The sequence below is a fragment of the Saccoglossus kowalevskii genome, chromosome 8, assembly GCF_978046115.1.
Source record: "Saccoglossus kowalevskii chromosome 8, keSacKowa6.1, whole genome shotgun sequence".
NCBI classification, from domain to species: domain Eukaryota; kingdom Metazoa; phylum Hemichordata; class Enteropneusta; family Harrimaniidae; genus Saccoglossus; species Saccoglossus kowalevskii.
Window position 1 is genome coordinate 33,869,908 of NC_140648.1, and position 15,986 is coordinate 33,885,893.

The 15,986-nt window shown below is 33.3% G+C and overlaps 1 protein-coding gene across 1 annotated transcript in view; it reads left to right on the top strand.

Moving 5' to 3' along the window:
* LOC102809469 (uncharacterized) overlaps positions 1-15,086 on the top strand; it is a 33,124-nt gene extending 18,038 nt beyond the window's left edge. The window contains exons 18-33 of the mRNA XM_085502516.1: positions 267-440; positions 752-850; positions 1,835-1,976; positions 2,077-2,219; positions 2,895-3,064; positions 3,852-3,978; positions 4,258-4,427; positions 4,805-5,018; positions 8,932-9,162; positions 9,932-10,146; positions 10,441-10,633; positions 11,589-12,044; positions 12,567-12,781; positions 13,630-13,855; positions 14,046-14,261; positions 14,951-15,086. Of these exons, the coding sequence (XP_085358642.1) occupies positions 267-440; positions 752-850; positions 1,835-1,976; positions 2,077-2,219; positions 2,895-3,064; positions 3,852-3,978; positions 4,258-4,427; positions 4,805-5,018; positions 8,932-9,162; positions 9,932-10,146; positions 10,441-10,633; positions 11,589-12,044; positions 12,567-12,781; positions 13,630-13,855; positions 14,046-14,261; positions 14,951-14,988 (3,029 nt within the window). The 3' untranslated portion in view covers positions 14,989-15,086. The remainder of the gene's footprint in view (positions 1-266; positions 441-751; positions 851-1,834; positions 1,977-2,076; positions 2,220-2,894; positions 3,065-3,851; positions 3,979-4,257; positions 4,428-4,804; positions 5,019-8,931; positions 9,163-9,931; positions 10,147-10,440; positions 10,634-11,588; positions 12,045-12,566; positions 12,782-13,629; positions 13,856-14,045; positions 14,262-14,950) is intronic.
* The last annotated feature ends 900 nt before the right edge of the window (positions 15,087-15,986 follow it).

Sequence of the window (15,986 nt, forward strand, 5' to 3'; positions counted from 1 at the left end):
TGTATACGAAACAATATATATTGTCTAACTTGGTATCATGTATTTGTATCTGATCTATATACTGGTTGTTTGTATACATTTTCTAGTTGATCCTTGTGCAGAAATTATTGAATTTATTGCATCCTTGGAAAGTTTCCATTGGTTAACAGCAATGAAATGTTTGTGATACAATACACAATACTAAAGCTTTTCCTGGATAAGGTTCTCGGTGAAGTAAATGCAATGAAGAATTCTTTGATTTTCTGTCTCCTTTTTTTTACTCAAAGGTCAGAAAACATTGCGTTCTAACCCTGTGTTCATTATGGGTAATCTGAATGTGACTGAAACCTATGTAGACACTATAAACGATGTAAATATCACTCTACTAAATCAAGAAGCTGTTCTAGTTGATGGAAGTCACATCATAGAGGGAAGCAAAGTCTTTATTGGCACTTTAGAAGGCAAGTAAATTGTTTCTTCATATCAATAGTTAGAGCTGGTTTTTAATTTAAGGGAACTGAAAGAAGCAATAGCTTTAAATATCAATCTTCTGATTTATATTTAATATTTCATTTCCTGTGTAACTACAATCACACTTGGCATGTATGCTATATACATATGTTGTACCTTAAAATCATGTGCGAATGGAAAGATGGCCATTTTTTTTGGGGGGGTGCCATCTATCAAAATCTAGTTTGGTCAAGCGAATCTTGAACATTAGCGAGTCTTTCTATGCTGCATTTCCAACTTTTAAACTTTTATTTCTGTGCAGTCACTGGATTCCTAGATGTAAATGGCCTTGTAGATGGTGTGAATACAACTGAATTTACCGAGAATGTGGTCATGCTCAGTGGTATGCAAACTATATATGGTAAGTATGCTATACATCTTTTGGCTTAAAGGAAAAGTCAAGGCTAACATAAAACGCCCAGATAAAAAAGCTCTGCAAATGTAAAAACTTGCAATTTAGTTTTTTTATATCGCTTTTCATTCTCTAGATATTCAACTTTTCATCAGTATTATGTAGTCCACCATCTTGATTCTTTAGAACATCACATATCCACTGTTGCCGAACATGAATATAAAATGGTTGGAAATATTAGAACTGAAAATATTCATCTTTGTGTTTCTACCAAATCCTTAATTGTTCTTGTATTGTTTACAATTTATCTTTGCGAGTAGGTTTTACAAGTGATTAATAACCTGTTGACCACAGAAAGGGGGACAAGTGTCATTAACTAAAAAATCAAAAAATTGTTTTTTTGGCAATATCTTTACTGTTTGTGTATTTGTAACATTCTAATTTAAGTAATATGCACACCTAAAATTTGAACGAATTACTAATACTAAATCAGTATTTCATGCGTTGTATAGAATTTTCTCGGTGTTTCACACAGTGGATGTCAATTCTTTTGCTGAAGAACCAAGACGGCAAACTACATAATACTGATAAAAAGTTGAATATCTAGAGAATGAAGTTATACAAAAACTGTAAATTGCATTCTTCTACATTAGTGGGAGCATTGGTTGCCTTGACTTGGTGTTTAATATTGCTATTATGGTTATGTACTGACCTATGTGTATGCATTAGGAACTGTATTTTGGATATATCTGCCAATCATTCAAACTTCACACGTAATTCTAGGGATACATAGGAATGTCCAAATGGCAGCCATTTAATTGTTAAAATTACATCAGAATTGAACTTTTCTGCCATTCTGGAACCAGATCAGCATCATGAATGAATTTTGTTAAATACACATTGCGGGTTTGTGAAGCATGTCATTGTTTTTCATCAAAATTAAGCATTTCTACTTCAACAAAAAATTGTTGCATTTATTCTAACATTGCTTAGGTGAGAAGAGTTTTATGACAGACGTGTATATGATCAATGTGACGGTTAATGGCACTGTAAATGGTATCAATCTGGAAGAGTTTTGTGTTAGTGTAGTGGACTTGTCTACTGATGATGTCGTCAATGGCGAAAAAACATTCGAGTGAGTATTCACAGTACGGGTTTACATACTGAAAGACAATATTCTTGTTGCTTAAAAAAAAAAATTCTAACATCTGTGGCCATTGTTTCATTTCCTGCAGTGAAGTTGTAGTGAATGGCGACTTGATGCTTGGAGGTTACGTCAATAGCTTAGACCTATCAGAATCTTCTGGGCTGTACTTATCTAAGACAATACCACAGCACATTGATGGGTATAAGGAGTTCTCACAGAATATAACCTTGAGTAAGTGGATAATACAAGTCTTGAGTATTTTTTTTTTATTTTTGGAATTAGGCTTTGAGATGCTGATTACTCTATTACAGTACAAATTTTGTACCAAGATAGTTTTAAATAAAACTTACCGTAGTTGTCAGAATATAAACTCCTCAAGGGAGGGGGACGACAAATTAATGAAAAATTAGAGGGGCTTATAAATGGATAAAAGTTAAAACTTCTTCTGAGCGATAATTTATTCATAAACAAATAGTCGCGTGTACGATACTAGTCTTCATCAACTAGCAACGTCCAAATTAACTAGAGGACAGGCAGTTACCCCGGGATCACTCTTGGGTACGTTTACTAAGTGGAACAGCATTTGACCCTGCGTTTCACGTGAATATTGGGGTAATGAAATTATCGGTATATTCTAAATGAAGTTTCAAATAATCGGGTAAATTACTTGTTGTAAAATGCTGTAAATTTGGAGGGGGGCTTATATAACTATGCTACATACTTCACGGTAATCTCGTGGTACACATTTTTCCTTCTGGAATTGTTTTGTACACTGTACAAACATTTTCTGGGTGCTAGATGTATATTTGTTATTGCACACTATAACAGACTGTCCAGTGATTGCCTTGTCAATAATAAAAGGTGCACCCTAATCTTTATAAAACATGTACTATTAACTTTTGTCAGATGATTTGATGATAGACTCTGGTTTTCTGCTGGATGGTGTTGATATCAACGATATGGCATTAATTGATCAGAATGCAGTGTTTTCTGTTGATGTTTATTTTAACAATACACTGACCATCAACGCTGATATTATAATTGAAGATGGAATCAATGGAGTGGATATAGTTGAGGTAATAAGATGACTAGTTGTAACTTTTGAGGGAAAACTTTATTGATTACCAGTACACATTGGTTGTAGCAGCAGAACAAAATGTTACCTCTGTTTATTCACTTAAGTCTGTAATTTGTTTCCAACTTAACTTTTTGTATACATTGCTCAAAAAACTTGCTTGTAAGTCATCCCTTTATGTCAGTTATTTTTTGTTCCTGAATAGTAGTTATCAACCTTTGTCAAGACTTTGTTACAGCAAGTGAACTGTCTCTGTGACACTAAGTCTATGTTGTAAGCATACAAGTTTATATAACTGATAATAATCGGAGCAATATGTTTATAAATTCACTTGTTAGAAATTAAATTACAAAAATATGTTTGACATTTATTAAGACTGTTATAATACAAAACAGGCCATTCAGTAACGAGTCTTGGTAGATTTAACATAGTTTTATGATCACATCATAGTACAATTTATTTTCTAATGAGACCTATTTATCTGTTGACAGAGCAGATTGTCTATCGTTAATATTTATTTTTTAATCTGTCAGCTGGTTGTCGTACTTGCTACAAAATGTGCTGTGAATGGTTTTCCCTCATATTTGTTAAATTTGTGACAATACTTAAATACAAAATTTTTGACTTTTTGAAAACATCTACCCCAATTGCTTGGACAATTGATGTAGTTTAGATAACTTTAGTTTCCTAATTTTAGTGTAGTCTTAACATGATCATTAAGTATCCCCAAAATTTCTCATTGCTGTGTATAAGGACTTTCATTGCAGATTTTTTTTGTTTTTCCCCAGCTTGACAACACAGCTGTTAAATTGAATACTGGAGAACAGCTGATTTATGATATTAAGTCATTTGGTGATGTTACAATTGACGGTGATTTGGTGGTAAATGGAACCATTAATGCAGTTGATGTTACTGGTATGTGAACTTATTTTGGAGTTTAGACTTGCCATCAGATTGTTTATTGCATTGAGAGTTTATTTTTATTTGCCATCATTGGCACAGAACTACGTTATGTATTGATCTGAGATCAGATGGAGTTGGGTGTGTAAATCTTCTCGAAAGAATCTTGTTCTAAAACTTTTTTTGTGCTCATGTATACAGTATTTATAGCATTTACTATCTGGGAACACTTTATAATTTACTTTTAAATTAAGACTTTCAACTGATTATTTATGTTCTCATTGTATTCGCCAGATCTGGCAGCTCAAGCAGTTTCCAAGACAGCTGGTGATATTTATGTCCATGCTAACACAAATTTCTCTGAACCAGTGCAAATTAATGGTGATGCTTTGTTCATGCATGATATTAATGGCGTTGATTTGCATGCACTTTATGAAGATGCTGTTAACTTACACGATGACCAAGTAAGAATTAGCTGGTATTAATCTGTACATTGATTGCTGATATCAATAACTGTTCAAGATTAAGGCAGAATCTCGGGGCCAAGAACCCCGAATTTTTATTGAATTTTACTCCTTCCCTAGGGGAAAGGGAACGGTCATTAAAGAAATAAACTATGATAAAATCACTAAAATGCTGACAAAATTTGAAAAACAATAGTTGTAGAGAAAAGTTCTGGTGAAAAATTGTTTGTCAGATAAGCGACCTTTTTCTGACTTAAAAAATGTTAGGTTGTCTGTAGGAGTTTGCCTAATTGTGAGGAATTTCACTACAAGCAACTGTGAACATGTTTATGCCTTGCATGAAATGTTAACCATATATTTGTTTGTAACTTTGTAAGGACATTGATGGAGCCAAGATTTTAGTTCACTCGTCTGGTATTTATATGAACAATGTAGAGGTTACTGGTGATGTCAATGGTGATTTCAATGCACATGATGTACATGTTGGAAACTTTGTGAAAGACTTGGTCATGAAATCTACAGACCAAGATATTTACAGCTCAGTGGTATTCAACAGAAGTCTGGTTCTTAACAGCAACCTTATTGTTAATGGTAAGATTGGTTTTATGTGAACCTGGTGTGTATATATGCACATGTTTTAAAGGGGCACCTTCCAGTTAAGCCTAATCTCACAACAAATTTACTTTCTGGGTTAAAATAACAATAGATAACAAAAGATAGAACATTGTAAACATAAACAATAGTGTCCCATGATTCTTTGGGGCAATCCATGGGATTGAGCCGTTCCTCTTTAAGTATGTACATTTACTTGGTTATGGCTAGTGTGTTAACTGCTCATCCAACATTACTTTTTGGACATGCCTTAATTGGCTGATTTTGTTCAGTCGTAGTAATTTACCTAATACATTTGTACATCAACTTGTTTCATTGACCTTTGACTGACCAGGGGCACCTTGTCTCAATTCAACATTTGGAGCATGGCAATTTTTCCTGCCATGCCTCGGCAGATCCATTTAAAATTCATATTGACATTACACATGGTGAGGTTACATTTATTTAGTCCTAAATCACAATCAAACTTCAAACATGCATCATACATAATATTTTACACATCAATTTGTTTCACAATCTGATTTAAAATGGCCGACTGGTGGCCATTTTGTTGTAATTAATGCTGTTCCAGAGCAATGTTTCTCAATATGGACAAGTACTTGTTTGACGATTAGATGCAAGATGTCAATCATTTTATTTTTTGCAAAATCATCATAATCAAGCGTCGTCTACTTGACTGAATCAACCCTAGACAGTGAAGTATTAATTAAATCAAATCATGTTTGATGGTTTGATACAAACTATTCAACTGGTTGCCACACTGCTGGTTTTATTTGTACAGATCCACGCAATGACAGTTCTAATATGCAACAGTCAGTCAATAAAAATTCCCCTCGTATTAAATATCCAATTTGTGTAATTATCCAATTTTTGACTCCCATGTGCGAAGCACATAATGGGAGTCTTTGCAGTTAGTGTGTCTGCATGTATGCATGTCAGACTGTTCCACTACTATCTCAAGAACCACTCATTGAATTTTGATGAAAATTGATACATGGATGCTCTGAACATATGCGCAGATTTGATTAGTTTTTGGTAATAATCCGTGGATACTAATTACCTAATTTGCATAATGATTAGTCAATTTTGGGTTTTTCCACTGATATCTCAAGTACTAATCATCACATTTCAATGAAACTTGGTACATAGATGTCATATGACACTGCACAGACCTGATAGTTTTTATGGTAATATCAGTACATACAATTACCTAATGTGCATAATTAATTAATTTTCAGCTTTTGATACAAGTAGTGAGCATTGAATTTCAATGAAACTTGGTACTATGCAGAGATTGTTTTGGATAAATAATTGTGCATATTAATTACCTAATTTGCATAATTAATTTTCAGCTTTTTTACTGATATCTAAAATACTAATCATCACATTTCAATGAATCTAGAATTATGCAGAGACCCAATTAGTTTTCGGTAAATATTTGTGCATATTAATCACCTAATTTGCATAATTAACCAATTTCCAACTTTCACACTGATATCTCGGGTACTAATCATCACATATCAATGAATGTTTGTACATGGATGCTGCAGGACAATAGACAGACCTCGATAATTGTTGGTTAAAATCTGTACATATTAATTACCTAATTTGCATAATTAACCAATTTTAAGCTTTCACACTGATATCTAAAGTACTAATTATTCCATTTCAATGAAACTTAGTACAAAGATGCTCTAGGACAATGTACAAACCTAAATAGTTTGGGGTAAAAATCTGTTCATATTAATTCCCTAATTAGCGTAATAATTGATAATTTTTTGGTTCTAATCTCATTTCAATTAAACTTGGTACATAGATTTTCTGTTACATTGCGCAAACCTCATTAGTTTTACACTAAAATCTGTTTATATTAATTTTCTGATTTGCATAATTAGTTTTCAGCCAAGTAATTTCGAATTATATTTAATGTGTTACAATACTCTCAGCACATGGGAGTTCTTTCTAAGCTTTCTTTGATTAGCCTTTCTGTTGCCCTCTGGAACTACTTTAATAGATTTCACTGAAACTTAATATACAGACGTGGTCTGGGATTATTTGTATTTTGCAATATGAATAACGAATTTTCTGCTGTTCCACTGATGTACCCTCAGCACACAGGATTGTGTAGGCTGTTAAGGTTGGTTTAGCAGCACTGGTCATTTAAATGTATTTGGTTTTTTTAAAGTGCACATTTGCAACCCAAAATGTGCATGGTAGAAATTCAAAAACAGATTTTTCATTTGTCAGATGAAAACTGGTAATTGAATGCGTTTATCCATACGTATATGCCTCTATCTTGAACACTAGTGTTAAAATTTCATTCATATATCTTGGGATACATGTGCTACATTAGTTTGTGATCAGATTTGAGATGGCCATTCGGTGGCAATTTTTCAAAATTAAAAATGCATTTAATTTAAACATTTATTTGAACCAGATCTTCGCATTGATTCTCTCAATCGGAGCAGCATGCATAGCAACCATTTATTTGTTTTAGTGAATGCTTTTGCATAGCCAAATTTAACATGTCTGCACCAATCGTATTCATACATCACGTTTCATGATCGGGTCTTCATCCACAATAGCTGACTGGTTTCAGTTTGGTTTGCTGTTGCACAACTGGGACTCTAGTGTTGATGAGTTGTTTGGCAAGATTTTTAATTTCAGATATTCACTCTAGTTTATGTTTCAATGCAATGTACATACATGTAGTACTACAAAATGAAACTCTATACACACAAAGTGAAAAGTAGGGCAATTTTACAGATGAGTGGGCGCTGTAGTTTTTAAATTGGTATCAGATTTTGAAAGTCTCACAAATTGAATTTTTACAAACAACTTCTAGGACTGAACAAATTTGTGGCAAACATTGCATGCAGAGCCGAAGTAGAATTATTCCCACTCTTAGTAGATATTCAGATCAATTTAATAAAATACTGGACTCGTATCAGTAAATTACCAGACAATAATATCACAAAACAAGCATACCTTGAACAAAAGAAATCCAATTTACAATGGTACTCTTAAATACAAAAAATGATGAACAGAATGATTTGTTAACAAAACATATACAGAAAATTGGCAAAGTTGTCAAACAAAAATACATAAATTTCTGGAGAAAAAATATAACTGAAAAAACAAAGCTGAGAACTTATGAAAAATTCAAAGACTTTTATAATTTTGAAAAATACTTAGATGTGCTAAATTTGAAACAAAGAATTTCAATGACAAAATTTCGAACTAGTAATCACAATTTAGCAATAGAAAAAGGGAGACGTATGCAACCAAAAATACCTACTGAAAATAGAATTTGTAAACACAGAATGAAATAGAAGATGAACTGCACTTTGTTATGAAATGTCCACAATATAAAGTAATACGCCAACAAATCATACAAAACATTATATTTCCACAAGAAACCCAGGATGATCTCCAGAAATTTAATTTCTTGATGACTTCAAAAGATGATGTAATAATAAAAAAGATTGGCAACTATATTCATTATGCATTTCAATCAAGAAATAAAAATGCCATTTGATATGTAACACTTGCTTTATCTTTTTTTTAACAACTAACTTTCTTTTTGTAGTAGTAGTTATCACAACTAATCTTTATTGCTATTAACTGATAGAAACATTGTATTTCTAAGGATGCAATAAAGTTATTATTATTATTGAGTCGATACAACCACATTGCTATTGACTGCTCGCAATCAATCAGCTCACCACTTCAAAAATTTCACTAAAATCAAACTCTCAAATAGGTTGGTTTATCTGGTATCATAGCCAAATAATTTACAAAATAGGATATTACATTTTTGTGTTATCTACTTGACATTGTTCCTCAAAACGTATACTTAAACTGTTTTAATGTAAAATATTCTATTTATTAGGTTTTATTGACTTTGTTGATCCTTCGGAAGACCTTGTTTTAGTGCATTCTAATGGTGTCGTGACAGGTGACAACACTTTTTATGCTAACATCACAATAGATGAAGACTTAGTGGTGGTAGGATTTGTTGATGGAGTTAATGTCACCCATCTTAACAACAAATATGCAAGTTTGTCTCGACCTCAGGAAATCACTGGAGCAATCACTTTTCAAAACAACGTCACTGTTGTAGGTAAGTAACAAACTCATTGTATATAGATTAGTAGTATAGCTTACTTCATTAGTAATGTTTGAGCTTAAGACTTATTTTGACCATAGACGTCTCATTCCTATCTTATTTTTAGTCAGCCTTGTGGATTGACCTGTGTCCGTCTGAACCTGTATCTTGGACATGCCAGGACCAATTACATTTAAACTTCATACATGTATCATGCATAATATTATACATATGCACATCAATTTGTTTCGCCATCTGATTCGAGATATCTGAATGACGGCCGTTTTTGTGCTGAAAAATCATCAAAATCAAGTTTCTCTGCTGTTTACAGAGATTTTGTTTGAACTTAGTATTTTCATTAGACACAGGACCTTGATGCAAATAATTTTATTTTTCAGACAAGTTTTAAAATGGCTGACTGTTTTAATGTATGCAGTTTTAGAGCTATATATGAGATTCTTCGTTTGATTATGTTAAATTTTATATTCATTATACATCATGTCATAGATATACACATATATTCAAAATGGCCAAAGGCTGGCCATGTCTCTCAATGTGGACAAGTACTCATTTGAGAATTGGATACAGAATGACAATCTCAACCTAAAATTTAATTTGAATTTTAATGTTGAAAAATCATCAGCTTCTGGATCCATACCTGACATGTTTATGCTGCAACTAGATTACCATAAACTATATCTTAACTTTAATGACTGCCATACATACTTTGTTTATTTCATTTGGCCTTATCTAACTTGTTTGCATAAATTCATAATTCCTACAGATGACATTAATATTAATGGTACACTAAATGGAGTTGATATTGACGACATAGTTTTAATAAATGGTGACCAAACTATCGTGGGAAACAAGACATTCAGTGATGGTGTTGTGATTGTTGGTGATCTAGTTACTGATGAGATCAATGGACTAAACTTACAATGGCTACATGATAACATGGTTAGACAATTTTGTGATCACAATGTTACGGGTGAAAAGGTAATTTTTACTAAATCAACAGTTCTCGTGATTTTAAATTCCATTGTTGGAGGGGGAAAAAAAGTCCCAAGTGATGTTAACATTTGCTAAAAATGCAAAGGCTCATGGGTAGACGCTTGTTTGTAAACAGTGACACGCTATGGCCATCTGATTTGTGCGCAGGTGACGACTTTGCCGCTTTAATACAAATGATATAAATGTAACCCTTTAACGGCATGTACCCTGTGGTGACGGTTGTACTTACAACTTGCATGTCGCTATCGTTTAAATTTCACATGAATAATAATTTTATAGGTATTCCAAAATGATGTGTACATTATGAATGATATGGTGGTACTGGGTTTGATAAATGGAGTCATTGATATACCAGAATTACACAACGATGGTTTGAAAGTATTTCAGGACAGTACACGGATGTTGACACATGTAAATGAAACTATACGTGGCCAATGTGAGCTGGTATTCAATTTATCCCAAGCAACTGCTGGTAAGTAACAATAAATCTGGTACCCCCACCCCCACCACCTCTCTCCACCATGTGTATTCTTGCACCATACTGCTACCAACATGGAGATCGAAAGTTAACTTGATTTTGTTTCTTTGCTCCTGAAGAGAACAAAGGCAGGAGACTTGTGTTGTAGTGATGTATGAAAGTTATAATTTGTAACTATAAACCACTGAATGAATTGGTGTGCAATTTGGTACAAAGCAACATGTTGGTACAAATCTGTGAATAATTTGCATACTAATTAGCTTCTCTTTAACAGGTTGTTATAAAATACCCTACTAGTTTGTTCAAATGTATTCAAACTTCTTGTGATGTTGAATATCTAACGCTACTTTGAATTAAATTTGCATATTAACTGAATAAATCAAAATCTCTAAAGCAGTATTAACATTTTACCATTTAATCTTTTCACCAACTTTTTACAAAACATTTAAAAAAAGTCCTCTTTATAGTCTGCACTTTCTGCACAAGATTGCAACAAAAATGGCTCTAAAATTAGGGTTCGTTTTCAGAAATATTAAAGAATACAAATTTGAGTGAGGTATGGTAAAGATTATCACAAAAAACTCAATTTACAGGGAAAAATTCTCTAGTATTGTGTAGTTTTTGCATCTTGTAATTCCACCACTAATCACGCACGTGTGCATACTTGAAGCTTGGACATGCCTAGGCCAATTTTACATAGGTAATTACTTTCTTCTGCAATTATATGAAATTGGTGCTTTTCCTTGGGATGTCTGGTGGTGATCTCTTAAGAGATCACTTTGAAAACTTGCCAAGAGGGACTGTTTATTTTGAATTGAGGGTCTTCCCTTGTAGACATCAGTTTTGGGTGGGGGTTTATCATCTAAACAGGGCTTTGTGGTGTTTTGAGGTTACAAGCTGAGCATGGCCTAAAGCCTGTACTTAACTATAAATCTTTATTTTTGTGCAGGGCAAGGTATGAGTTTCAGTCACTTTGAAGACTTCCAGGATTTATATACTATCAGTGCCGCACAGTTCAACAGCGTTCAGTACGACAGTGGTGTTGTCTTGTTTCTAACAGAGTCTAACTTTCCATTTGTTCCACGATGCACAGAAGGACATTTATACATGTGCCCTCAAGAGGACACTATCTGCTGGGAAATTCAGAACCAAAAATTCCCATCTACTTCAAGTGTCAAGGGTTATAATATTGGAGAAAGAACTTTTGTTGTTCTCACCCACAGTGAAGAGATGATTAGTAATACTTGTGTAATTAAACAAAATGACATGGTGACTAGAGTGCTGGACTTTGATGATGCTTCCTTTGACCAGAATCTAACTACTAGTGGTTCTGTTGACTCGGTTATGTTTTCAATTGATGGAGAGATTTACTTAGTAGTTGCCAATGGTCACAACAACTCGTTAGGTAAGATTTATTCCTCTTATGTATATTTAAAGCAAGCCAGTTCACTGAACTTCAATATTTTTTAACTCGCAAGTGTTGATCAGGCTTGTACATGTACACTGAAGCTCCTAACATGACAATGTTACAGCATGGTCATGTTAGGAGCTTAGAGCCCTATTACCATTCAGAGTTCCATCCCATCCCACCTCTTCCCTGGCGCATATTTGTTTATAAGAGGAAGTAGTTCAATACAATTTTTATTTAAAACTAGTTTTCTACTATGACTAATATTAACCGTTGATATTTTGAGTCGTCATGTTTGGCAGAAATATTTGTTGAATTTTAAAAACTTCACACGTCATTTGCCGAAAGCTAACTTTGTTTTAAGATCTGACATTTGTGTATCGTACAAGTTTATTGTGACATGATGCATATCATTGGCAATTGTGAGTCTATTAAACCAAATGAAAACTGTACATGCAGTATACTTTGGTTGTCCCCCTGTAGTTCAGTTTGCAGCTTTACTTTGTTTTTTTTTACCAGTAATCTCCAACAGCGACTCGGATGTATTCAAGTACAACGAGGGCATCAATGCCTTTGAGGAATATCAACAACTTCCAACATATGGAGTGAAAGCTGTAACTTTCATTGACATCAATGGAGTTTACTTCTTGGCATTTGCTAATTCATACGATAGTGAGCAAGCAACTGAGGAAGTTGATGCCACTGTGCATGCATGGAATCCTTCTAAAAAACGGGTAGGCGACGAGTCTTAAATAATCTTGACACTTTTGTTGACTATTGGCGAAACGATTTTAGTATTGAAAAATTTGCTATAATATTAATATACTGTTAAATAATTTTAGCTGGAATTAATTTTCGCTGAAAAGACTTTTTTGGTGTTTTATATTTAATTTTTTTTTTTTGACAAGTTTGAATGTAAAATATAAGGGTTTTTTTTAATTTTCACTAATTCATTCCCTCAGCAAAAATTAATTTCAAGCAAAAAGTGTTTTACAGTACTAATTGATACTGTTTTTACCTCGGCTGTCAACTTGAAAGCTTGATTGCTTTGATACGTGTATCCTGGGTAGATTGATTGATTTATTTGATTTGATTTATTGCGTGATATCTTAAATTCTCAAATTGTTATTTTTGTTAAAAAGTGATAATTTTGACTTTAAAAATTCTGATTGCTTCAATATTATACATACAAGTACCTCAGGTGGTCCTCTCAAATTTGTTCATTTTCTAATATCTTCAATTCTCTAATTGAAATGCAAGTTGCTATCTCGGCTGGGAGACTGCAAGTTTTAAATAAGGTTAGGCTCAAAGCTTTGCATGTTTAGATGTGCATTTTTTATTGACCTTGCAGAAGCGCTTCACTGCCAGTGTGCAGTTTGTTTGAATGATGCATTGTGTAGCCTTTTACTGAATAGACCAACAATTGCTTATGGTGTAACAGTATTTGCGTTGTACATTCTCAGATTATATTCATATCAACGGTGGGAGGGCTTAGTTTGGCTTGAAAAATGCATTTAAAAACCAAACAGTTGTCATGGTTACTGTGGCGGTGTTTTAAAATAGCTTTGTAACTTTTCTTTAGTTTGAAGCAGCTGAATCTATTGTAGATGGATATGTGACTGTTGCTGCCAGCGATGTCATTAATTTCAGCATAGATGATGAGGTATACGTTGCTTATGCAAGTAAAAACATCCATAGTGGTAATGGTGGTGATATCAATATCTTTAAATATGAATCCACTGGGTTCAAACACCAACAACGAATAGAACTAACTAATATTGTTGATTTAGAATTCTTTGAGGTGTCCGGTAAGTTTGTATTTATCATAGTCTTCATTCTTGTTGTTTTTTTAATAGAAACTATCTGGTTGTATTTTTTAGAAACTAGTAATTACACAAAAGATACTGCATTTGGTTCCTTTTTACCTTACAATAAACTATTCGCTACAGATAACTTCAGCAGAATTCTATAAAAGTTTTTTTTTTTCACTTTATACAGGCATGTCATTCATTCTGGCAGTGGACAGTACTTATCATATTCATATACAACAATGGGCAGCAGCCAGTAACTTTGTGCACATGCTTTCTTGGAAGTACACTGGTATACGATCTGTACATGCCTTCAAACGAGGTGATGCATTGTATATAGCAGCAGCTGTACATGTTGACCAAAGTGACCAGTCAATGTCAAAGATAATGAAGGCAGTTGTTAAAGGTTTGTCTGGTTTCCTACTGCAATTTACGAATGCGTGGGCTATATACTTAAACATAATTAGCGAGGGTTTTTATGCAATAACAGTATTGCTGAATTTAATTTAGATGAAGAGTGCAGTATAACTGCATTCAAATAGATGGTGTTGTCTTTTATGCGAAAGTTTTTATTCTACCTAGAAAAAGTGAAAACATAGTTCTCTTTACATATTTTTTTGAGATTCATCAATTGCATGATTCCTGTTCAATGAATTTGATAAATGCTTTCAAATATATGCATTAAAGGTTTGGATTGACAAAACCTTGTCTGAAACGAGTAGTTCCCCAATTCTACCTACCACCTATTTTACTTTTGGCCAAAACTCAAGAAAAAAGGCAAACCTACATGAAAAGCAGAACTTATTTTTTTTACTTTATTACCTTGTAACAAATTGCATTTTTAATATGTAATGAACATTTGAATTCCTGCAGTTTTTTAGTCTAGATATGTTCAAAATAAAGTCACTAGTGAAAGTTATCAAAATGCTGAATACTTGTGCTGTTCACAGAATCTGAAATGCATTGAATAATCAGTCAAACTTTACAACTACTACATTTATGCGTAATGTCATGTTTCGTGTACTGATTGTAAATGCCAGATGCTTTTTTTTAGCAGTTTTTACTATTGACTTGTTTTTATTTATTTCCTTGCAGGTGACCGATCCATGCTGGAATTTGAAATCCAAAATTAATCACCTAGAGTTTTCAATATTGTATAAATTATATTTATATATAGTCAAAATTTATTTATGGTGTAATGTTGTATGTAATAAATTGAACTCCAGCTAAATTCTTGTTAATGTTTGGTGTACTTGTCTTAGAAGCTACCACAGTGGGGGTGGGAGGTGGCTAATAAGACTGAGGATAAAATTGCTGCCAGTCAGCTTTTTAGCTCCGCTGTAGACTTTGTCGAGCATTGACACGGACACTCACTCATATAAGTCATGAGTGAGTGTCCGTCATCCGTGTCAATGTTTTACTTTATCGACTTCTTGAAAACTACAAGCCTGAATGCTTTGATACTTGGTGTATATGTACCTTGGGTAGACCTCTCTCAGATTTGTTCATTTCATGATCATATCTTCAATTCTCTAATTTTGGTGAATATTTTTGGTAAAAAGTGATATGTTCGACTTTTTGTGAAAAACCGCAAGTCCAATTGCTTTGATATTGCATGTACTACATGTACTACATGTACTATATGTACTACATAGGTACTACATGTGGACATCTCTCAGATTTGTTCATTTCATGATATCTTTAATTCTTTAATTTTGATGAATATTTTTGTCATTTTTGGTAAAAAGTGATATTTTCTTGTTAAAACCCACAATCATCTATGGTCAAAAATGATATTTTTGAATTCTTGTTGAAAACGGCAAGTCCCATTGCATTGATACTATACATATTGTTCATTTTCTAATGATATCTTCTGTTCTTTAATTGAAATGTGCATTGTTAACAGCGGAGCTATCTCCTGTACCATGTTCGGTCCAAATTAGTGGTGTCAAAACAGGAATTGATTGAAAAACCTGTCAACGAATCTCTCCAACTGGCAATCCCAACACCTCAAAGAGCAATGCTGCTAGCACTACAACTGAGATGCAAGCTCACAAATGTAATTGTGCAAAAATTTCTTTTCATAGTATGAAAATAGTTTCTATCATTTTAAATAGGATGGCAAGACTCG